The sequence below is a fragment of the Neophocaena asiaeorientalis genome, unplaced genomic scaffold (assembly GCF_003031525.2).
Source record: "Neophocaena asiaeorientalis asiaeorientalis breed wild unplaced genomic scaffold, Neophocaena_asiaeorientalis_V1.1 scaffold312, whole genome shotgun sequence".
In the NCBI taxonomy this organism is placed as follows: Eukaryota; Metazoa; Chordata; class Mammalia; order Artiodactyla; family Phocoenidae; genus Neophocaena; species Neophocaena asiaeorientalis.
In genome coordinates this window covers 2,443,122-2,467,116 of record NW_020174707.1, presented here as the reverse complement: position 1 = coordinate 2,467,116, position 23,995 = coordinate 2,443,122, and the positions used below count along the sequence as shown (strand labels likewise).

General features: G+C 36.5%; 1 protein-coding gene across 4 annotated transcripts in view; it reads left to right on the top strand.

Moving 5' to 3' along the window:
* CASK (calcium/calmodulin dependent serine protein kinase) overlaps positions 1–23,995 on the top strand; it is a 373,376-nt gene that overhangs the window by 259,131 nt on the left and 90,250 nt on the right. For all 4 annotated transcript variants that reach the window (XM_024759851.1, XM_024759848.1, XM_024759849.1 and 1 more), the window contains exons 10-11: positions 10,602–10,701; positions 23,433–23,554. In XM_024759851.1, the coding sequence (XP_024615619.1) occupies positions 10,602–10,701; positions 23,433–23,554 (222 nt within the window). The remainder of the gene's footprint in view (positions 1–10,601; positions 10,702–23,432; positions 23,555–23,995) is intronic.

Here is a 23,995-nt window from a genome sequence, read left to right as displayed (position 1 = left end):
AAATGTGAGTTTAGTTCAATGGGAATAATACCAAATTAGAGTTGGAACTAGGGTTGAACAGCCATCACAAAGCAGTCAAAATCCCCACTACCGTGGTCTACCAGAAAGTATTTTCAAATCACTTTTCTCACTTTTTCTTTATTCTTCCTAGAGTACCTTTCTCCTGTTTACCACGCTCCCCATCCTCCACCCCACCAAAAACAAACAAACAAACAAACGAAACACAGTATTTACTTCATATGGAGGGCCCATTTGACTTTAAAAGGTTTTTGAAAAAGACCCAGAATAAAATAATGGAATCTTTCAGCACTGGGCAAAAATCTTATGGGACAGCATTTCCCTCCTCCCCCCAACAGAGGAAACTATTATATTATGGTCTTAAAATTAACTTATATTTGACTTACTTTAATTACTATTAAAAAACTTAGCTCTGTCCTCTAAGTGGTTGATTAGATGAGTCCTCCTTAGCCATGTGACTCCTGCCAACTATAAAACTTCTCTTCATAAGTATTTTCAGATATGTCATAAGTTGCAATAATATTATTAATTCATTGTTATTTGACTTCTGAAATATGTGAATGATTGTATTCAACTCTAGATTTATAAGAACATTTATATGAATTTTTAGGAAACTATGTAGGCTACAGTATTATCATATGGAGCTGAACTGGCCAACATATTAGCCACTAGCCACATGCAGCGTTTTAAATCTAAATTAACTAAAATTAAAAGGTCAGTTCCGGGACTTCCCTGGTGGTGCAGTGGTTGAGAATCTGCCCGCCAACACAGGGGACACGGGATTGAGCCCTGGTCCGGGAAGATTCCACATGCTGCGGAGCAGCTAAGCCTGTGGCGCCACAACTACTGAACCTGCGCTCTAGGACCCGCGAGCCACAGCTACTGAGCCCGCGAGCCACAGCTGCTTAGCCTGCATGCCACAACTACTGAAGCCCACGTGCCTAGAGCCCGTGCTCCACAACGAGAAGCCACCGCAAGCAGAAGCCTGTGCACCGCAACGAAGAGTAGCCCCTGCTCACCGCAACTAGAGAAAGCCCACACACAGCAACAAAGACCCAACATAGCCAAAATAAATAAATTAATTAATCAATTAATTTTTTTAAAAAAGGTCAGTTCCTCAATCACATTAGCACATTCCAAGTGTTCAGCAACCATATGTGGCTAGTGGCTGCCATATTGGACAGAGCAGATATAGGACATTTCCATCATTGCAAAAAGTTCTATTGGAGAGTGCAACTGTAGAGCAAGGGAAATTCTAACATGTCACTGTTGGTGATGATTATTCCCAGTTAAGCCTTTTTCCTAGTTGTTTTTGCAGTCAGGGGTACAAACTGGCTCTTCTCTATTTAAAAATCCTCGGCAAAACAATGATTATTAATGACATGCCATTATTGAGATGGTGCCCAAAGAAGTTTCCCAAGACTTTTGGTGTTTTGCTTTGCTATACACCTGAACCAGTATGGCCTACAAAAGAAAAAAAAAAAATCTTATCCAAAGTGAATGGTTAGCTGTTTTTGAAGTTAATTTCTTTCCCAAAGAAGCTATTAATTATACTTCTTTCTCAATTCTCCCCTAAAGTCTTTTTAACTCTATTGTTGCTTTGGCCAGTGTGACATTACCCTGTCTGGGACTGAACCCTTCATTGCCCAAATAAAAGCCGTTTACTGTAGAGCTCAGGCTTGCCCCCTCACAAGAAACACATGCTGTATTTCTCCCAGAGCCACTGAATCAGACTTGGGCCTAAAATAGCCAAAGTGGTGACTAAGATTCATTTGGACAGGAGCAAGCTGTCACAGCAGAGAGGGGTCATGTGAATTTACCACATCCCTTTGCAAGCCTCTTTAAAATTTAAAACCCACCAAACAACCTAGAATTAGGAGCATCAGCAGGGTTATCACTGAGGTTTTTTTCAGCTTCTGGTAAGGCTGTATTCCTTTGTGTATTCAGCCACCCTGGTTAAAGCTTGTTATACCTACTCTCCTCAAGAAACTAATTCTCATTCTGCCATTTCTGTGAGCTTCCAGAACACAGATTGCAACTTCCCTGACTTTCAGAGCCCACCACACAATTTATTTTCACAAATGAACAGCTAGGTACCCATCCTTCTACCTAGACACTGGTTTTAATTCCATCAAATGGTGGGAAACACCCTAATTATTATGATTCCCTTTGAAGTTCACACAGAGCAGTAGAAAATTGATTTTATTACTAAGTCAGAGGTAGGAAATTTTTATTGTCAGTGGCAAGAAGAAAGTGAATGAGTATAGTGTTATGGGAAAGAGTGACCTCTAGAGCTACATCGCCTTAGGTGAATTCTGACTCTGACACTAGCTGTGTAACTTTGAACGAGTTATTTAAATTTTGTGTGCCTCAATTTCCTTGTCTATAAAATGGGGATAATAATAATAGCTAACTCATAGGGTTGTAAGCATTTAATGAATTAATATAGCAGTTAGAATAGTACCTAGCAGTCATACGTGCTCCATAGATATTATTTTCTATTAACATTTTATTGTTATTGTTTTATTGTTATTTTAATACTTAATACCTTTGATTTGGTCTCTATTTATTAACAACTGTAATTCCTAAATGTACGCTCCATACCATTTTAGCTTTTCCCCAGTAACATCATTTACATTTTTGAGATTTTTAAAGACTTTCAAAAAATTACAGAACACCAAAAATGTCACTGAATAATCTCTGTTTATGTGTTTCTTCCAAAGTAATGATGCTTAGACTTTTCTGACCATTTTGATCATCATTTTCCTTCACAGTATCTAGAAACAAAGGATCTTATACCTGTGATATATTGTAATAGTCACTCCCCTTCTAGTGACTCTAGTATCTTTCCTCTAGTGTCATATCTATCCTGTGATATACATTCTTTAGAGCAGTGGCTCTCCAAGTGTGATACCCAGACCATCAGCATCACCTGGGAACTTATTAAAAATACAGATTCTCAGGCTCTAGTAGTCAGGCCAAAAAAAAAAGGCATCCAGATTGGAAAGAAAGTAAAGTTGTCTTTGTTTACAGATGACATGATCTTGTATATAGAAAATCCTTAGGAATCTGCAGATATCTATTAGAAATAATAAGTTCAGCAAGGTTGCAAGATACAAGATCAGTATATAAAATTGAGTTGTATTTCTGTATATGAGCAATGAACAATCTTAAAATGAAATTAAACAGTTCCATTCACAATAGCATCAAAAAGAATGAAACACTTAAGAATAAATTTAACAAAAGAATTTTAAGACTTGTAAACTAACATTGCTGAGAGAAATTAAAGAAGATCTAAATAAATGAAGAGATATTTAATATTCGTGGATTGGAAGACTCAATATTGTTAAGATGGTCTGTAGGTTGAACACAATCCCTATCAAAGTTTTAGCAGAAATTGACAAACTGATCCTAAATTGACATGGAAATGCAGAGGACCAAGAATAGTCAAAACAATCTGTTGAAAAAGAACAAAATTGGAGGACTTATATTTTCCAACACTTACTATAAAGCTATAGTATCTGTGGTACTGGTATGGTATAGGGTTAGACGTGTAGATTGGTGAAGAGAATCAAGAGTTCAGGAATAAACTCTTATATTTATGGTCAGTTGATTTTCAACCAAAACGCCAAAGCAATTCTATGGGGAAGGAATAGTCTTTTCAACAAATGGTGCTGGGACAGTTGGATATTGACATGCAGTAAAAGACATAAACGGCCACATATTGGATGGTTCCATTTATTTGCAATATCTCGAATAGGTATTTATGTGTGTAAGTCCATAGAGACAAAAAGCAAACTGGTGATTGCCAGGCACTGGGTAGTGACTGCTTAATGGGTATAGGGACTTTTTGGGTTGTGATGAGGATGTTTTGGATCTAGACAGAAGTGGCGGCCACATAACATTGTGAATGTACTAATTAGCACTGAATTGTACACTTTAAAATGGTTAGTTTTGGGCTTCCCTGGTGGTGCAGTGGTTGAGAGCCCTCCTGCCAATGCAGTGGACATGGGTTCGTGCCCCAGTCTGGGAAGATCCCACATGCCGCGCAGCGGCTGGGCCCGTGAGCCATGGCCGCTGGGCCTGCGCATCCGGAGCCTGTGCTCCGCAATGGGAGAGGCCGCAGCAGTGAGAGGCCCGCGTACCGCAAAAGAAAAAAAAAAGGTTAGTTTTATGTGAATTCCACATAACCTACTTTTTTTATATACCATATGACGAAAGAGTCTTCTTAAATACTGGCTTTCACTTTGGCACACTTGAAGGACATAACACATTCGCATAGTAACAGTAGCTCACCACACCAGTCAGCTCAGCCAAGACACTACCCATCCCTCCCTGCCTCAGCCCCAGGCATGCAGGAGGTTGGAGGGGCATGCGTTTATTGAAAAAGCCCCATGGGTGATTCTGATAAGTTTACCTTATTGAGAGTCATTACTCTAAAGGACAAACTTGTAATTGGTCTACAAAATTCCATCATATGTACGTATCATAATTTAATTAACCAGCTGTTGGACATGGACATTGCTTCCAGTTTCCCACAACCATAAATACTATTGCATTGACTCTATTTTCACTAATCTTTGTACACCTCTGATTATATCCTTAGGGTAAGTTCTTTGCTACTGGAATTGTTGGCATCAGAGTGTATACGTGTATTTAAGATTTTTGATCTCTATGAATAACTTACCTTCCAAAAGGCTTATACCTGTTTATAAATTTTAATGTATTTTTGGTAGTGAGCTTATTATTTTTGCAGTTGAACCTTTTTCTCATTCTGAAAGTTTTGTGAAACTATTTTATGCCAGAACATAAAACATTATTCATTTTACTCTACTGAAATTTCAAGACTGTTACTCATTATTGGTTATAATACTGTCAGTACTCAGCAATCAGAAATTGTTCCTTTCCATATTCATACATTCATTTTGGCATTTAACCTATTCAGCAAGCTACAGGACACAACAAATCCCTAATGAGAAAATTATTTGGACAAGTATAAAGCATTGACATCATTTTTCAGACTATCTTTCGAACTGTAGGTTTTAAAAGTTTATAGAACCCTACATGTGATTTGAATTATCACACATTTCTTTTTATTTTCCTTTCTTTCTTTCATTATTTTATTTTATACGTGTGAATGATGATGGAAAATTTCTTTTCACCATTTTGGTTATCAGACATTTCATATGTTGAATTTTTCCCCTCCTTTTATTTCATACCGAGCTCTAGAATTTTAATACTTCAGTTTGTTTACATCCTCTAGAAATAATACTTCTTATATAAACTACATAGTCCTGAGTACAGGACTAGATATGAGGATTGTATTTTCTCAGACTGAATATTAGGATGCATGGGACAGACTGTCTGGAAAATCTGTGCTCTGTGGGCATGTGTCTCTTAAGGAGGCATACCTGTACTCTAACTCTGGGTGCCATTTATGTGAAGGAGTTACTGTGCAAGGGGGCGAGATGTGGAAAGGGGCTGTGGGTGTCTGAGCTTGTCTATCTAGGGAAGAGGCTCAGCAGGAAATCTGTTCTAGAAATCATTCCCTTTGCTTCATGAATTAGAAAGCAAATTTCCCTATAGTGAAGTATGTCAAAGATATTCTGTACAAATAGAAGCAATATTCTGTATTTGGGTAAGTTTATTGCAATCACTTCAGGAAAGGGTGAGTTGAATCTGTGTAATTCGATTTAGAGGATAAAACCATTTATTCCTTGTATATACAGAAAGTGAGGGAGATTTCTGATAACTTCCTATAATCTTCCTTTATTGATTTTGCAAATTGCAAAAATATCACCTGCATTACTTCTCTGACTTACCAGTCGGTCTCTTGGGTTCCTACAGTTTGTAGAACTAGAAAAAATTTGTTTAGGAATGCCATTTTCCAGTACTCACTATCCAATACAATAGCCACTAGGCATATGTGGCTGCTTAATTTTTAATTTTAATTAACATTAAATAAAATTTAAAATTTGATTTCTCGGTTGCACTAGCCACATTTCAAGTGCTCAGTACCACATGTGGCCGGTGGCTACAGTATTGGGCAGTACAGGTATAGAACATTGCTGTCATCACGGAAAGTTCTGTTGTACAGCACTGCTATCTGCAAGAGTGAGGCTACACCTAAGCAGCACCTTTTGAGAGGTCAACCAGGAAGCTTTAATTAGCTGCCTTTTGTCAATCTTCCCCCTTCTATCAATTCATCAAGAGCTACCTTAAAGATTTATCGAGGACCTTTGTGCCCTAATGAAAACCAGCACTTACGCAGAGTCCTCTAATTACAGGAGAGAACAGTAAATTAGCAGAGAGGTTGCAGGCTCCAGCTCCTCAGAGCAGTAAATCTGGTATCCAAAAGGCACTTTGATTCTAAACCTGAAAACGGTTATTCTGGTATGAACAGTTACATAAATAATAATTGACATGAGTTTGACCTTATATTTTATAAAGCAATTCTATTAGTTGCTGATTCTGAAATATAGAGTTTATTACTCCCAAAGTTAGACAGTCTAGCTTTTGAAAGTTATTATATACATTAAAAGACCATCTTTATGAAACACTTTTACACAGACCGAAAAGGATTCCTAAGATATCTGTTCCATGCAATTGCTCTGAAATATAGCCATATCTACTACACTAACAAGTCTCATTTTTAATCTTCTTCAGAGAAGATAGCACAGCCTCCTTTAATCATATGCCCTGACTTAATTTTGAAACTCTAGCTTTTCGACTTTTGTTTAGATTATGCTTAAGTATCAAATACACATAGGCTATGCTGACTAAACTGAATGATGACTTTGGTTGTGACTATATGGAGAGAGATGGGAAGTTCTGATTTAATTAATGATCTTACCTCATTATCATCTAGGACCTAATTCTTACATGTAGTCAACCTAAATCCTTTAACATTTCTGGCTCGAAATGATTTTCTAGCCTTTTGGTCAGCCTCAACCACTCCAAATTCTCCACCCTTTTTACGGTTTTGAGTTGTGTTCTGAATCTTAGTAAGATGATCCTCTCTCAGATTCTTAAGTGACACTTGAATTTGTATGCCCCTGTGATGCGTTTTGCCCCCTCAGTATATCACAAAATGATTGTGTGTCCTTGCCACTTGGGTGCAAAGCCAGTTTTCTATATCTCATACTTGTGTGTTTTGTATTTAGACTTTTAAAAATATACCTCCCTGCCCTTGGGCCTATCAGATTTCATGGTACTTGTTTCTGAGCTCAGTTAGGGGGCACCAGAAAGGGGGTATTGGCTTTTGACTCTGTCTTCAAGTCAGTAATTCATCTGTGTTCAACTCTCCTGTTCCTTACTTAATAACTTTGTTGCTTCCCTAAGTGCATGTACAGCAGCTTAACTTAGCAGAAGTCTAAGCTGACCATTTTCTTTGTTTGTTTTCCACTTCCTTAAATGAGACACAGAATCATCTAGTGGGGAGTGTTCCATTTTGATGTTTGACATATTAGCTACAATTATGATTGAGCTTAATTACTTGTATGTAGTTCGCTTTTTCTTTGAATTTAAAATCTGCCTCTCTAGAGTGCAGGCTTAGTAGTTGTGGCGCACGGGCTTAGCTGCCCCGTGGCAGGTGGGATCTTTCCAGGCCAGGGACCAAACCTGTGTCCCCTCCATTGGCAGGCGGATTCTTAACCACTGTGCCACCAGGGAAGCCCGTGAATGGTCTTAACTCACAATTGTTATGTTTTACTCTCAAAACTTACTGAAGTATATCTTCTAAACTAAAGTAGATAGAAAACTTCTTTACGAAGGATTTAATAAACTGGAAAGTTTGAAGAACTACTTGTATAAGATCTGGTTTTATGTTGTTATATCCACAGGCTCTTCAATAGCAACAGTGTAGTAGAGGGGTTGGCAAACTACAATCTGGGGACCAAAGCACTCACATAAGAGCTTTACGATTTCACAAATTAATACATCTATATTTCTATTTATATATATAAAGTTTTATTGGAATACAGTGATGGAAATTCATGTACATATAGTCTATAGCTGCTTTCATGCTAAATGGCAGAGTTGAATAGTTACAACAGAGACTATATGCCCTGCAAGCCTAAAATATTCACTGTCTGGCCCTTTACAGGAAAATATTTTTGACCCCTAGTAGAGTAAAAACCCTTGAACTGGGAAGAGTAGTCAGAAGACCTCCATTCTGTCTACTCTTGATTCTGTCTCTAAGTTGGCAGCAACCTTAATAGGTTACTAAGCCTCTCTAGACCTCAGTTTCTTCATCTGCAAAATGAGTCTCCTAGAATGAATCATCTTGAAGGTTGACTCTCCAACTCCAATAAAATTCTATAAATCCATAAACTGTTCTGGAACCATTTTGCTGTTTTACATAATAGCTTTGCATTGAATTTTCGAACCACATGCAGTCACTGAGTTTAGAGAGCTAAATAAACAAAACTGCTAACCATAAGACAGATAAATTAGGAACTTGCTACTATTGTTTCAAAAGAATTTACCTCTCAGGGCTCTTTTAAATAGTGCTTTCCCAGTATAAATATTTCTAGATCTTTGACTATAGTGGTAACTAGAACAGGCCTTGAAACATTAACATATTAAGAAACTCAGCTGAACTTCATTTGGAAATAAAAATAAAGCATCTCTAAAATTTTAGTTTCAGTGTATGGGAAACCTGTACTTTGATCTATAAAAATTCCATTTTCACCCAGCTTTTAGGGAACATGTGTAATATGTAAAGTGAAATAAGCTTCTACTACAGAAAGAAGAACTCAACATTCAGTACTATTTTTTTCCTCATGGTAGCTGACCATAAAATTCTGCATAAGAACCTCTCATGCATTAACCCTGGACTATTGGAAATCTAAAAAAGTTGCCTGGAATGGTATCATCAAGATCACTTCTCTACTTTTTGCTCTTCCCTTTCTGTTTATATTTTCTCTTTTTCAGTTTATATTTGTAGAAAGAAACCCTAACATAACCACCCCCCAAAAAAATGAACCTTGTAGAAATGTGTTTCCATTAATAATGTTATTAGAATTATTAGTAATTATTAACTTTATTATTGTGATTATTAATGATATTTAATAAATACCTATATACACAAAAGTTTGATCTTTCTTTTCAGAAAAATCCAAGAGTTCAGTATTTAAAATCTAGACTTAAGCTACTTTACACTTAGACTACTAGGGTGATATGATACTTAGACTACCTAAGTGAGCAATCCTCCCTAAAGCAGCAAAGGCTCTACTCAGGTTCTAGCTACATATTAGTAGGGTTAGTAATAATTTGCACTTACAAAATGCTTTATGATTTGCAAAGCACTTTCATAAACATTACGACTTTTGACAATCACGTAAGGTAAGCTATGTCAGTTTTAATATCCTCACTTTACAAATGAGAAAACCTCAAGAGGTTAAATGATTAAATCAAGTAAGGTCATGCAGACGGAAAGTGGCAGAGCCCAGGAACACACCTGGATATTCTGACCTACACCTAACACTCACGTGATTCAACACATACAAAATAACTTTTATTGTTCTTGTTGTTACTGAAACAATAATTCCCAACATTTTTCTACCCAGTAGTCTTAAGGGATATCATGGACTCAATATGACAGTGGTTCTCAACTAGGAATCAAGGGAGGCTACGCATGAAGTTTAGAAGAGTCAACATGTAGTTGATTCTGCTGGGTGGCCTGAGTGAGAATACTGTACAAGAGTAACATATAGTCATTATTAATATCAAAAAGAAAGGAAAAAAAGATTTAAAAAAAGAAAAATGACTCACATTCCTACTACCCAGGGATAATTAATACTATTAACATTTTGGTATATATTCGGTCTTTTATATCTTTATTAACTTTTTTTTCAAAAATAAGATCATACTACTACAGATTTTTTAAAACCTTTTTTTGTGTAATTCATCACAAACACCTTATCATTTCAGTAAACACTCTTCTGCAGCATCATTTTATAGTGACTGCAGAATATTTCATTATCTAATATATGTTTAAGTTCAAGATGTAAATGGTTTCATAATACTTTTACAATCCTCAACAGTGTTAGTCTGGTATGTGCGTGTGTGATTTATCTAAAGGAATCCAAAATTATTTAAAACCAGCTCTTTTCTAGCTATCATCTCCTATATATTTGACCTTCTGAATAATTCTTTAATAAATATTTGGTAATTAACTTTTTTGTATTTATGTATTTCTTTTTATCAATATTTTTTATTGAAGTATAGGTGATTTACAGTGTGTTAATTTCTACTGTACAGCAAAGTGATTCAGTTATACATATATACATTCTCTTTTTTTATATTCTTTTCCATTATGGTTTATCTTAGGATATTGAATATAGTTCCCTGTGCTATACAGTAGGACCTTGTTGTTTATTGTATTTCTTTTAATAGTATCAATATATATTTTTCAGGACTTCCCTGGCGGTCCATTGGTTAGGACTCTGCACTTTTCACTGCCAAGGGCCTGGGTTCAATACCTGGTCAGGGAACTAAGATCCCACAAGCCACGCAGCATGGCCAAAAACAAAAACAAAATTTTAAAATATATATATATTTTTTTCATCTCTTTGCTTTAGGGTGCAGTACTAGCAGCTGTTTCAAGTCACAAATTCAACTCATTCTATGGGGATCCCCCTGAAGAGTTGCCAGACTTCTCCGAAGACCCTACCTCCTCAGGTAATTGAATCATTCATTCATTCACCAGTGTGAATCATTGAGTGTCTACATCCTTTCTCTTCCATTATGAATAAACTTTTTCTGTGAATCTAGTCAGATCCTCCATGGGATTCTAAGGAAGTTTGTCAGCAGCCAAATTCCATCCACATGTGTCTGATTCCTTTTCATTTTAATACCAAAATTGCTTTCCCCTACTGCTCCAAACTGACATTTCACTTTTTTTAATCTCGGAAATACTTCTTCCCCTTTCTCCCCTCCAGACCCAACACTGCACTTCATCCAATCCAACATTTGTAGTCAGTCTTTTTGAATCTTTGTGATTACCTTCTACCTCAACAAAAATTTCCGATGTAAGATTTTCCCCATGTCAACTGTAGCAGATCAGACTTTGGAACAGCACTGCTTTTAATTGAATCTTTCAATGTAAAGCTGTCTTGTGAATTATCTCTAGAAACAACTTACAAGTTCATCTCTTTTTATAAAGTCTATAGCAAGTCTACACAAGCATTCAAGGGAGAGGAGCATAGAAGAAGAATTGCCTATTTTGATGAAATGTATATAGATACTCCTGAAAAAACCCACTAATGTTCACAAAATTATTTTATAAAATGCTCAGATTTCCATCTTACCAGTGAGGTATTCTCAAGGATTATTTACTAAAAATACATAGGACCCATTTATATGTATACGTAAATGCATGTATATGTGTTACAGTTTTTTTTTTTTTTTTTTTTTTTTTGCGGTACGCGGGCCTCTCACTGTTGTGGCCTCTCCCGTTGCGGAGCAACAGGCTCCGGACGCGCAGGCTCAGTGGCCATGGCTCACGGGCCCAGCCGCTCCGCGGCATGTGGGATCCTCCCACACCGGGGCACGAACCCGTGTCCCCTGCATCGGCAGGCGGACTCTCAACCACTGCACCACCAGGGAAGCCCTGTGTTACAGTTTTTAATTTTTATTTGTGTATTTATTTACTTAACTCCTATATCATATGTCCTCTGGCCTCAACTTTTCTTTCTTTCATTAGAATTACTCGGTATTTGTCATATGGTTGACTTTGCGCTAGTGATTTGATTTTTGTACTCTCGGACTGGCTCATTCAATATTCGTGCATCAGCATTGGAATCAAGGCCCAGGGCCCTTCCTAAAGCATGAGTTGTTTGTCCTTCACTGGTAGCCATAGAGGAAGAATGGATGTGCTAAGCTTCTTACATGTTGGAACCATGAGCAATTTGTCAGTATTTATGCTTCTTCCTTCCTCTGTTATACACGTATGTGCACATACCTGCTCACATGCGCATATACACACAGAGAGTTTCTTACCAATTGGTATGTGCTTATACCTTGTGCAAAATAACAGGATCAAATTTCCCATTCCAGCAGCTATATAGTTCCTTATTTTGACCTTTACCAATTGGGATGTGAATCTTCCTCTTTTGAGTGAAGGTGATTTCCAAAAGCATTCATAAATGGGAATCTTAGAGAAGAGACTCTGAGGAGGACTTGCTCTTTTCCTCTTGTGCTGACTTGGTAATTATCCAGAGTCCTTCCCACAGGAAAGGCAAGGCAAGGCGTAGTTGTGTTATAGGTATATTCCCCACCACTCCCTATTGTTTCACATCTGTCTTTTTTTCTTCCAGTCCATTTTGTAGCTTTCTGTTGTTGTTAGCTCAGACCTCCTTCTTCCTTCCTCACACTCAGGTTACAGTTAACCCTTTTTAGGGGGAGTGAATCTAGTAACAGTTTTATGTTGTACTGTGGCTACATGATATAGTCACATACTTGGAATATATTTAGAGATTTTGGGTCAAGATCTCTAATACCATTTTCATCTTTAGAAATGGGAAGAGAGCAGGATGGGCCTTGCAACAGCTTCAAAGACCTAATCTTTAATGTTGCCCCTTAATATTTACCTCTGCTTAGCAAGACTTTAATGAGCTCTTAAGTATTCCTTTCTGTGAAGAGCTGGATTTTTCTTTTAGGAAAAGGAATTGTCTATAGTTATGCTTATTTTCTATTAAATACATTTTTATTGCCCAATTTTTTTCTGTTTTTTTTTAGTACAATCTCTAAACGATATGGTTGAAATAGTTTCTGATTACAGTATTTACTTTTTAAAAAAGGAAATTTCTCACACTGTCTTGTGGGTAGCCTGCAAGCCCTCAAATTAGTTGTTCACAATTTTGCATATATTGCTTCCCTTTCCTGTAGTCTCACCCTATGCCTTTTTTTTTTTTTAAGTTTCTGGAGCTTAACGATCTTGCAAGCAGTCTGTATCTTCATTCCATGTGCTAAATGTCTCTAAAATACTTTTGAGGGCACTGTCCAGCTGCTATCAATAAAAGATAAAATTGTTATGCAGTGTAAGTGTCTGATTAGCTACCCTAAATGAAGAGGAAATTTTTATATAGTCAGATGTCAAAGACAAAGGAAATTTTTGAAGAAAATTTTAATGTTTTCCTAAATTTCACATGGCCATCAGGAATTATCATATGTTCCTAAAATTAACTTTTAATACTAGGCCATTTAAAGGAAGGCATTATCTATTATTGTCAGCATTATTTATCAAATATCTGTCTTTGCAAATTTCCTTTACTGCAACTAACAGCAGTGGTTGTATGGTTAGTTGCAGAAAGCCTATGATGTTTTATCTAGACTCATATAAGGGCTTTATACTTACATAAGTTAACACATCTGTATTTTCATTTTTCAATGCATTTTTATTTTTAATATTTTCATTAATTTTAAGCCTAAATTCTTCTCTGTTTAATCCTAGCCCTTTAATTCTCCATCATTTATTTTAAGTTCCCAATGTTATCCTTTCCACTGCCTTTCTGTTCAAATTTGCATGGGTTTGTTTTACAGTACAAAACATAAAGCACTTTTCATCTTTACCTGAACGTTCTTCCAGAAAGCCCATGTCAAAAAGAAAAAAGTGATCATAAAGCATGTGCTTGTAGGGCAGGGGTGAGGGGGTGGGGGAAGGAGGAGTTAGAGAGAGAACGGTATAAGGTCGCCAACTGTCCTTTCTTGAGATGGACTGTTTTTCATCTTTAGATAATGCCTTTTCTATTCTTTCTGTGAAATGATAGTAAATGGTAGTTTGTTAAATTTTTTTTCTTAATGACCTTGCTTGACAAAATTAAAAGCTGGCAATCCTATTTTCCTCCCTGCAAATTCTATTCAAAATCATAATTTTAATTTTTAAAAAATAATTTAACAGAGCCTTTCATTAACAGTGGAAAAAATAATTTAAAATGAATCAGTTTGTCATCTAAAGAAGAGTTTAACATGTTTAGGTATGCTGTTTACGTTGTAAAATAATGTTTATATAATATATTTTTTCCTATTTTGATTATTGAAATTAGTCCATTATACATTCTCTAGAATTTGTTAGGTTTAATCTTAAGATAAACAGTGTATTGTTGCTTTGTTACTTAACAAAGTGGAAATATTCTGTTCTTGTCTTTCAAATCAAAGAAGTCAGAATCAGAACCCAGGGGATGTTCTCATGGAACACAAGGGCTCACTTTGGGCTCAGCTAAGAGACCATGCTTCTTGTGGCTCATCTACTGGGCCCAACTGTGGCTTGATAACCCGCTTGCTCTAAAATCATACTGTTTGTTGTTTGTCCATATGCTGCCTTCCTCCTAGGACTTCTAGCAGCAGAAAGTAGGTATCCCTTTGCTTTCCTCTAAGGTTTATCTTTTATGCAAAAGTGTTTGGCTTTGCATGGTTCATAATCAGCTTGACTTTTTCCTTGGCTGTTTCTGCTTAGATGTTTATTTACGAATTTTAACACTGCTTGACCATACAATGAAAACTTGGATATATTGATTTCCTGAAGCATTGTTATACAAATAATACTTCTTACTTCTTTCATAAGAGGAAAAAGAGGCAGTGTTAAAATTTTAAGTGCACTTAATATTATTTCACATCTGAATTTCAAGCACAAATACATTAATTCCAGGGAAAGGCTAACAATTTATTTTATAGTTTGCTTTCAAGAAAACTTTCAGGGTAAGTGAACGTTCCTTTAATCTATAAGCAGTTTTTTTTACTCTGTTACTGACTCTATTTTTAGCTTATTGACATGGAGCTGTGAAATAAACTCCTGGATTCATGTCTCTTAACTTCTACCATCAGAAAGAACATTTATAAAGAATAATGTAATGGCTAGATTTTCATTACAAAGGGATATAATTTGAGTATGTGAGAATAGTAAAGTAAAAAGTATGTAAGAAATTACATACACACAAATGAGTATTAGTAAAACTAGGGCAATCTAAATGAGATGGGTGGATTGTATCAATGTCAGTATTCTGGTTGTGATATTACACTATGTTTTGTAAAACGTTACCAGTGAGGAAAATAATACAGGGATCTCTGTATTATTTCTTACAACTGCATATAAATCTCCAATTATCTCAATAATAATTTCAATTAAAATAATAGAATAAATCTTTACCTCAACATTGTGCTTACTGGGGGGAAAGTATATAAGAGACAAAGATAAATAGAAAATCTGGGTGCTACTAATTAAATTCATTGCCACACTTTCTTGCATTAATTACTTGTAGCTCAAATTGCAGCCAATTTAATATAAAAATCTCACAGTATGTTAGTTATCTGTTGCTCTCTAATGAATAAGCTCTAAACAGCATTTATCATCTAACAGTTTCTATTGGTCAGGAATCTGAGCATGGCTTAGCTGAGTACCTCTGGCTCAAGATCTCTCATGACATTGCAGTCAAGATGTCATCCAGAGCTGTGATCTTATTTGAAGGCCCAGCTGTAGGGGGAATCCTCTTCCATGCTCACTCACATGGGGGTTGACAGGCTTCAGTTCCTCACGGACTGTTGGGCCTCTCCATAGGGCTGCTCACAGCCTAGAAGCTTGCTTACCCTGGCACAGATGATCAAAGAGAGAGGGCAAAAGTAAGAGAGAGCACCCAAGACAGAAGCCACAGTCCTTATAACCTGATCTCAGAAGTGACGTCCTATCACTTCTGCCCTCTTGTGCTTGTGACAAGTGAGTTAATAAGTCCAGCCTACACTTCAGGGAAAGAATTGATTATATAAGGGTGTGAATACCAGGAGTCAGGGATCTTGGGGGCCATCTCAGAGGCTGCCCACTATGTACAAGTTAATAACCATTGGAATGTAAGACACTTCCCATTTGTAACTGTTTTTGTTTCTCCAGATTTAGTACCCCTCTCCTTTTTTTTTTTTTTTCAATCAGCAGACCTATTGTGTCATTTGGGAATGAAAACATCTTGGAGGTATCAAGTAGTGCTTTTCCTTAGTTGTAAGGCCTTATTATGAATGGGCACTTAACAACCCGCAGAATGTTATTTAAAGTACTTTGACAAATTTGTGCCCAGTGATGTTGCTATTTGGAAATACAGATTGTTTTAACAAGTAAAATGGCATTAGAATTATGGTATCTGTACTCTGACAGAATACATTTGCAGAGTTTTTACTTCTTTTAACTAATAAATTTGAAGGCATCTGCACTATAATCTATACACAAAGAATCTAAAGCATTTATCACCATGTGTAAGTTTTCATAACTTGAATTGGATATAGCACAGATGCTTAAGTCCAAAATACAGTTTTCATTACAGGATTCACTATTGCTTATAACTTGACTGATAACCAGGATTTGCTTTGTACAGTGGGAATAAAACCTGTTGTCCAGGGGTAGGGGTGGGGGGAGAGATTGACTGCAAAGGGGCAAAAAGGAACTTTTGTGGAGTGATGAAAATGTACACCTAAATTGATGAATTTTAACTTAATTCTACCTTAGTAAGCAGATTTTTTTTTTAATGCTACTGTGCTTGCAAGGAAGGGCTTTAATTGAGTGAGTGATATGAATGTATGTGTACTGATTCGGTGTTATATAAATAGGACTGCTAATGTAATAGGAAATAGAGGTTATTGATAACTCTTCAGGAGAAACTAGACTAGATTGAGATGCTGAATTTGCTCAGTGATATTAAGTTTTATAGCTATACATATAATTTTTAAAATATACACATACAAATCTTTGTTGCTGAAATAACTGCATACATGGGTATATATGCGGTTTATCAGATGTATGCAGTGTATACATTTATCAAAACTCATTGAATGGTACACTTAAGATTTGTGTATTTCACTCTATGTAAATTTTACCTGAGAGACAGAAGTATTAAAATCTATGCTGATGTACTTAGAGGTGAAGTGTACTGATGTTGACCATCTGCCACTTATTTTGAGGTGAATGAAAAATAAGATGAATTGATGTGTGGACAGATATGTGATAAAGCAAATATTGCAAACTGTTAATTGTAGAATCTAGGTGGTGAGTACAGTTCTTTCAACTTTCCATATGTTTGAAACTTTTTATAGTAAAGCTAGGGGGAAATAGTTTTAAGACAGACTCAACCTACTTTGACACTGAGAACGTTTTTAACATTCTACTATTTATTTTTCTGTCCTCCTTTCAGGTTATTTTTACTCAGTCAACTTTTTTATGAGACTTTTCCACTCTTGTAATGAAACTGTTCTAGACTCAAAGTTTTATTGACCTTTAAAGCATATTTCTCTAAAGAAATAGACTCAGAAAACATTTTTAAAACAGGTGATGTATTTATGCTTCTTTTGATTATTACTTCATAACAGTAGTAGAAAACTTTTTAGAAAGTATCAGTGAGATTCTTGGAAAAAGTAGAAATGTTCAAAGTTAAAATGTATGATTATCAACCTAATTTTTAGATACAAACTTGATTACCAAATGAATTATGCAAAAGTTAAAGCAAAATACTATTCTGAAGACAAGGCTTGATTACTTTCTAATAAATTTATCATTGTGAAAGTTTGGACCAAAGCGTAAGAAAATAAACCTTATATGGTAAACAAAATTCAGATCAAAAAGAAAATAGAAATTGGATATCATCTCATTACCAAATGCAGATTATTCAGGTGTGTTGCTGAGGGTAAAACATGGTTTCAGGAGGGACCAGTCTGTAGTGGAAGGACTAGGTGTTAGAGACCTGGGTTCTAAGACTCACTCTCGTACTCACTGATGTGGCTCCACAGTCATTTAACCCCAATGAGCGTCCGATTTTTCAAATATAAATACACTTGTCTACAGGACAGGGTTATTGTGGAATCACATAAGATAATAACTGTGAAAAGCACTTTGGAAATTATAAACTGTTACACAAATAGAAGTATTAAAATAATTTTCATTGTGACTTTGAGGAAACTGCTATAAAATAAACTGTTTTCAGTGGTTACATATTTCTCATTATAATATTTTATTTGCAATTCTTTAGAATTTGCTCAGAAAACAATCATTTTAATCAAACCTATTTTATTGTGTCTCTTTGTGCAAAGCACACTGCAAAATGCAGCCTGGAATACAAAAGTGAATAGAATACCTACAGTCCTGCCATTAGATAAATTGCCCTCTGAGGTGAACTTATGTACTAATGTTTGTTTGTTTTTTAAGATAGTTACAAGTTTATTCAGCGGTTTTATAGAGAAAAACATCCTTTTCAGAGTTTGAGGAAAGTCAATAGCTCTTTCATGTATGACAGTATTGATCAGCAAAATAAGTACTAGTAACAGCTTAAGAGCTTGTGTGTGTTGTGTTGTATTAATTATTACTACTGCCTCTGTGTTTAAAACAATAGCAATGGAAAAGCCCCAGAAATGTCTTTGTGTACATTTATATTTTATAATGAACTGAAAAATTATGAGATCTTTACATGGGCTGGGTGTTGAACTGCGGATATCAATCGTACGCATCTGTGAGATATATGGTTCTGCTGGTCATACTCAAAGAAATAACAAAACTTAGAAGAGGTGTCAGTAGGAAGTGTTAAAATGATCAAGGATAGAGAAAGATTTTGAGGTTAGACCAAATATATATGTTTATTCAATATGAAAAGACAAAGGAGGAATTGAATAAAAACTATAATTTTCCTAGCTAATTCCAGAAACTTTAAATTAGGGGCACTTTTCAGAGCTTGAAGTAGGCAACTTGAGTACACCTGTGCAAATGCTTCCTTTCACGATTGGAAACCTACAAAGTTAATCACATTTGGGTACAAGATAAGACTATAAATCAGTTCAAAAAAGGTGACAGATCCAAGGAAATTAAATAGACCTGTTGACCTGGTGGGTCTTGCCTACTAGAGACACAGGCAATAGATGCCTTTGTGCTTTCCAGCAAAGCATCCGCTGGGTCTGCCAGAGCACACTGGAAACCTAGGTGGAGGTGCTGAGTTCCTGCTCATCCACCTCTTCTCTGAGACTGTCCCAGCTCCTCCCTGGGCAGCCCTATTTCTGTACCACTTTATTTTTTATCTCTTCTCTATTGTTTGCTTCAGGGTATAGTATGCCTACTTCCCACATCAGCCTGAGAGCCCCTTCCTTGAGACCAGGGATCATACCTGTTTTCCCTGAACCCCCTGCCTCACACCTGGCAAAAAGCAGGAACATTTGGTAAAGGTTTTTTGGTTATTGTCTGACCCAGTAGGGTTCAGGTTCTTTTCTAACCTCCATATCCATGCATAAACCACACGTCACTTCTTGTTGAAGGCTCCCCCTATGTTTCCTAGTACGGCCAGTTACTGTAGTAAGTCAAGAAGAGCATACACTTTGGATCCAGACACACTGGGGTTGAGTCCTGGCTGTACCATTTCTAGCTGTGACCTTCCTTGACCTCTCTGAACCTCAGTTCCCTATCTGGAAAGGTCAGGTACTATAGTTACCTTACTGTGTTGTCCTGGGGATGTGCCTGACACATAACAAACACTTACTAATTGGGAGCTGCTACTGTTGTTTCTTTGGTACTTAATTAATTCAAGGCATAGTTTGTGGATGTAATAAAATGGATCAAATATACACCTGCCTTAAGGACCTCACAGCACAGAAACGAAGAGTGAGCAAACGCAAATGTAGGGTAGTGCTGGTAGGACAGGAATTGCACAGAGCTTTGGGAGTTCACAGACCAACAAATGATACGTCCCTGATCGGGTACAGCCAAAATTCCTTCCCAGTGGTTAGACTTTCCATCTTAGTATTCGTTAGATACAAGGTTGTTTTATTTTAATCTTATAGTATTAATAAACTACTACCTAGATTATATATCAGCATAAGCAGTGCTGGATAGAGACAATAAAAACTAGGTAAGATTACTGAGTGAAAATGATCATTAGCTTTCTGTGCTATCTGTTGAATTTTTTTAATATACAAAAAAACCCCATATTTCATTAGTATTTTTGTTGTTGCAGTTAATCCAGAAGCTTAGAACTAGCTTTACTAACTTTATAAACCTGGCATCATTTAATTCTCCTGTTGATGATGTGCTGGGGTCAGGGGCTCAGTGGGATATTTGGGACTAATATCTTTACATCATCTCTTGCTTTCCAAGGCTTTCAATAAGGGACGAGAGAGCTGATTTTTAACTAATTTCCAGATTTTTTTCTCCTATTCAGAACAAAGTAAAAGTCCTGAGAAGAGCAGGTAGAAGGAAGTGGATTAGGTTAATACATTTTCAGGAATAGCAGGGGAAATGAGGACTGGTTTCTGCCTTGTACCTTTTTTATTCTGCTTAGTATCCACTTAATATTTTCAATGAAAGAATACCAATAACCTGGTATGTGTAATTATTCAAAATTTAAAAGTATCCACAGCCCCATCAACAGATGAATGATCAAATTGTGGTACGTCCCCACAGTGTTCATTGCAGCTCTATTTACAATAGCCAGGACATGGAAGCAACCTAAGTGTCCATCAACAGATGAATGGATAAAGAAGATGTGGCACATATATACAATGGAATATTACTCAGCCATAAAAAGAAATGAAATTGAGTTACTTGTAGTGAGGTGGATGGACCTAGAGACTGTCATACAGAGTGAAGTAAGTCAGAGAAAAACAAATACTGTATGCTAACACATATATATGGAATCAGAAAAAAAAAAAAAGGTTCTGAAGAACCTAGGGGCAGGACAGAAATAAAGACGCAAACGTAGAGAATGGACTTGAGGACACCGGGAGGGGGAAGGGTAAGCTGGGATGAAGTGAGAGAGTGGCATGGACGTATATACACTAGCGAATGTAAAATAGATAGCTAGTGGGAAGCAGCCACATGGCACAGGGAGATCAGCTCGGTGCTTTGTGTCCACCCAGAGGAGTGGGATAGAGAGGGTGGGAGGGAGACGCAAGAGGGAGGGGATATGGGGATATATGTATACGTATAGCTGATTCACTTTGTTATACAGCAGAAACTAACACACCATTGTAAAGCAATTATACTCCAATAAAGATCTTAAAAAAATAAAATAAAATACCCTTTTCCAAAGGGTGGGTGACTATGGGGGGGGGTAGTTGTGGTACCTCCCTGCCATGGAATACTACCCAAGAATACAAAGGATTAAACTATTGATACATGCAACAACCTGGATGAATCTCCAGAGAATTAATGCTGAGTCAAAAAAGCCAGTCCCCAAAGTTTACATACTGTATCGTTTCATTTATATAGCATCCTTGAAATGACAAATTTATAGAAATGGAGAACAGGTTAGTAGTTGCCAGGGGTTAGGAGGGGGAAGGGCAGGGGGGAAATTATTGCAGTTATAAAAGGGCAGCATGAAGGATCCTTGTGGTGATGGAAATATTCTGTAGCTTGACTATATCAATGTCAATATCCTGGTTATGATATATGACAGTTTTACAAGATGTTACCATTGGGGGTAAGTGGGTGAGGGGTACATGAGCTCTTTCTGTACTATTTCTTACAACTGCATGTTAATCTACAATTATCTCAAAATAAAAGTCAAATTTTTAAAAAATTAGCTACAGTAATTTCCATGTGGATAACCACTTGATGTGTGTCTTAAGCCCCAGATTTTTAACATAATTAAATACTGCAGAAAGCAGTTGCTTATATAGCAGCTTTTTTTTCCATTGTAGAAACCTTGGAACATATGGACAAAAACAGAATGAAGTATAAATAGGAAAATAAACATAACTACTATTACCTTTTTGGTATTTTTCATTCTGTTGGGGTTTTTTTCTGAATTTGTAAATATATTTTTTCACTTATAATTGGGGATATATAGTTTATGAGGTTTTGCAGTCTGCTTTCTTGAATTTTCCATCATGCAGATTTCTCTGTCTTTAAAATTCTTCAAAAACAATTTTCATGTGGCTATATATTCCCTTATATGGATGTTCTATAATTTCTGTAATCATTCCCTAATTATTAGATATTTGTCCATTTTATATGATCGATATCCTTACACATAAAGCTTTTTGTACATTTCCTATTTTTTCCTTAATGTAGGTTTTTGTAAATGGAATTACTGAATCAAAGTGCATGAGCATTTTTAAGGCTCTTTGATACAAATTACCAGATTGCTTTCTGGAAAAGTGGTACTAATTTACATTGTCACCAATAAGTGCATGTGAATGGATGAGGTCCAAGATCAAAAGTAGCTAGAAACAGCATAGAGAATTCAAGATTTTTATCTTTAATCTTTTATCTTTATGTAAAGCAAAGTTTCTCTACTTCAGCACTATTGACATTTTGGGCTACATAATTCATTCTTGTTGGGGAGCCATCTTGGGCATTGGAGGATGTTTAATAGCATCCCAGGCCTCTACCCACTAGATGACAGTAGCACAACCTATCCCCTCACTCCAACCACCACCACAGTTGTGACAACCAAAAGTGTCTCCAGACATTGCCAAATGTCCCCCTGAGGGGCAATATTGCTTCTGGTTGAAAACTATGAATCTAAGAGTCACATGTGCAGTGAGGCACTTACCGTTAGAATGTCTCTGACACTGTGTACACTAACGTTCTGAAGCGTAGCCTCTCAGGGTGCTTTGCTTTCTCTGCAGTGTGTATGTGCATGTTGTCTGCAAAGTAAAATTGGCTAATCACTTCTTTAAGGCTAAGTGACTTTGTTACTGCTCCGTGTGTATTTCTCCCTGCTGCTACCTCTCTGGATTCCTGGTTATTAGAGGAAATTTAAAGAAAGTGACCACACTGCCCTGCAAAAATGATTTCCCCTAGTACCTAATATGGTATTTGAAAGTGTCAGTCAGTATACCTGCCCTTTGTCTTTGTCCTTTGAATAAAGAGGGCCCTAATAGACTAAGAACAACTTGGTTCCCTTGACTTTGTATGTAAAGGAAGGAGAAAGAGTGGAGTGGGATTTTTGCTAACTTAAGTTTGAGCCTTAAAAATCATAAGAAGCCTATTTTACACAGCAGGAGCTCCTAGTTGAAGGTTTGTCCCTCAGATCTACAGCCGACCTTACCTTCCATTCTTGGTGGAATGCACCTGTGTGAAATGGCCACCTATGTTACTTCTGTAATATTTCAAAACATCATGGGGTCATTGGAACCCACACTCTGTTTCTGATGTATTGATATAACGTTCTGCACCCAGATCTTCTAGTAGCTCAGTTATAGTTGATGAATTTCCTTAATTCAAGTATTTACTTTGAAAAATGAGGAACACACAAATACGTCGTTAAGAACAGAAACTCACTGCAAATACTCTATCCTTAAGTGATATGAAATGCATTTAAGTCTATTTTTCAGTAAAGACCTGAACCTTTGAAGTTCTGTCTGTTAGCCCGCAGTTCTGAGGTGTAACATTTAGCTTATGAAGGTTGGTTTGACATTGACTTTCTCTACTGGCTGTTTCTGTTTGTTTCCCTTAGGAGCAGTCTCACAGGTGCTGGACAGCCTGGAAGAAATTCATGCACTTACAGACTGCAGTGAAAAGGACTTAGATTTCCTACACAGTGTTTTCCAGGATCAGCATCTTCACACACTACTAGATGTAAGTCTTTCTTTTTATTAATTTTTTTGGGTAAATTGAACATTTACCATACCGTTTTACTTTACATGACTATCCAAATGTCCATCATAACAGTCCTTTTTCAGTTGCTTTCAGTCTGTGAGAAACGTGGGAAGTCATCCATCATAGATTCATAACTGAAATATAGTATCATATATGGTACAAATGCAGTATAGCCTAACAAGTCACAGTGGAAAAAGTTATATATTTTATATATGTGTTTCTATTAGAAGAATCCTTCCTGAATCTTAGCTGTGATTACCTTTTATTGCTTTTAAACATTGTTTTCAAACATTGCACCTCAAACATGAATATAGGAGAGAGAAAAGTAAGATATTGTGCAATGGACTGTATTCACATACACATTTCATACTTAACGTGGCTGGTTTTCATAAACTCAGTGTCTTCTCCTTAAAACGTAAG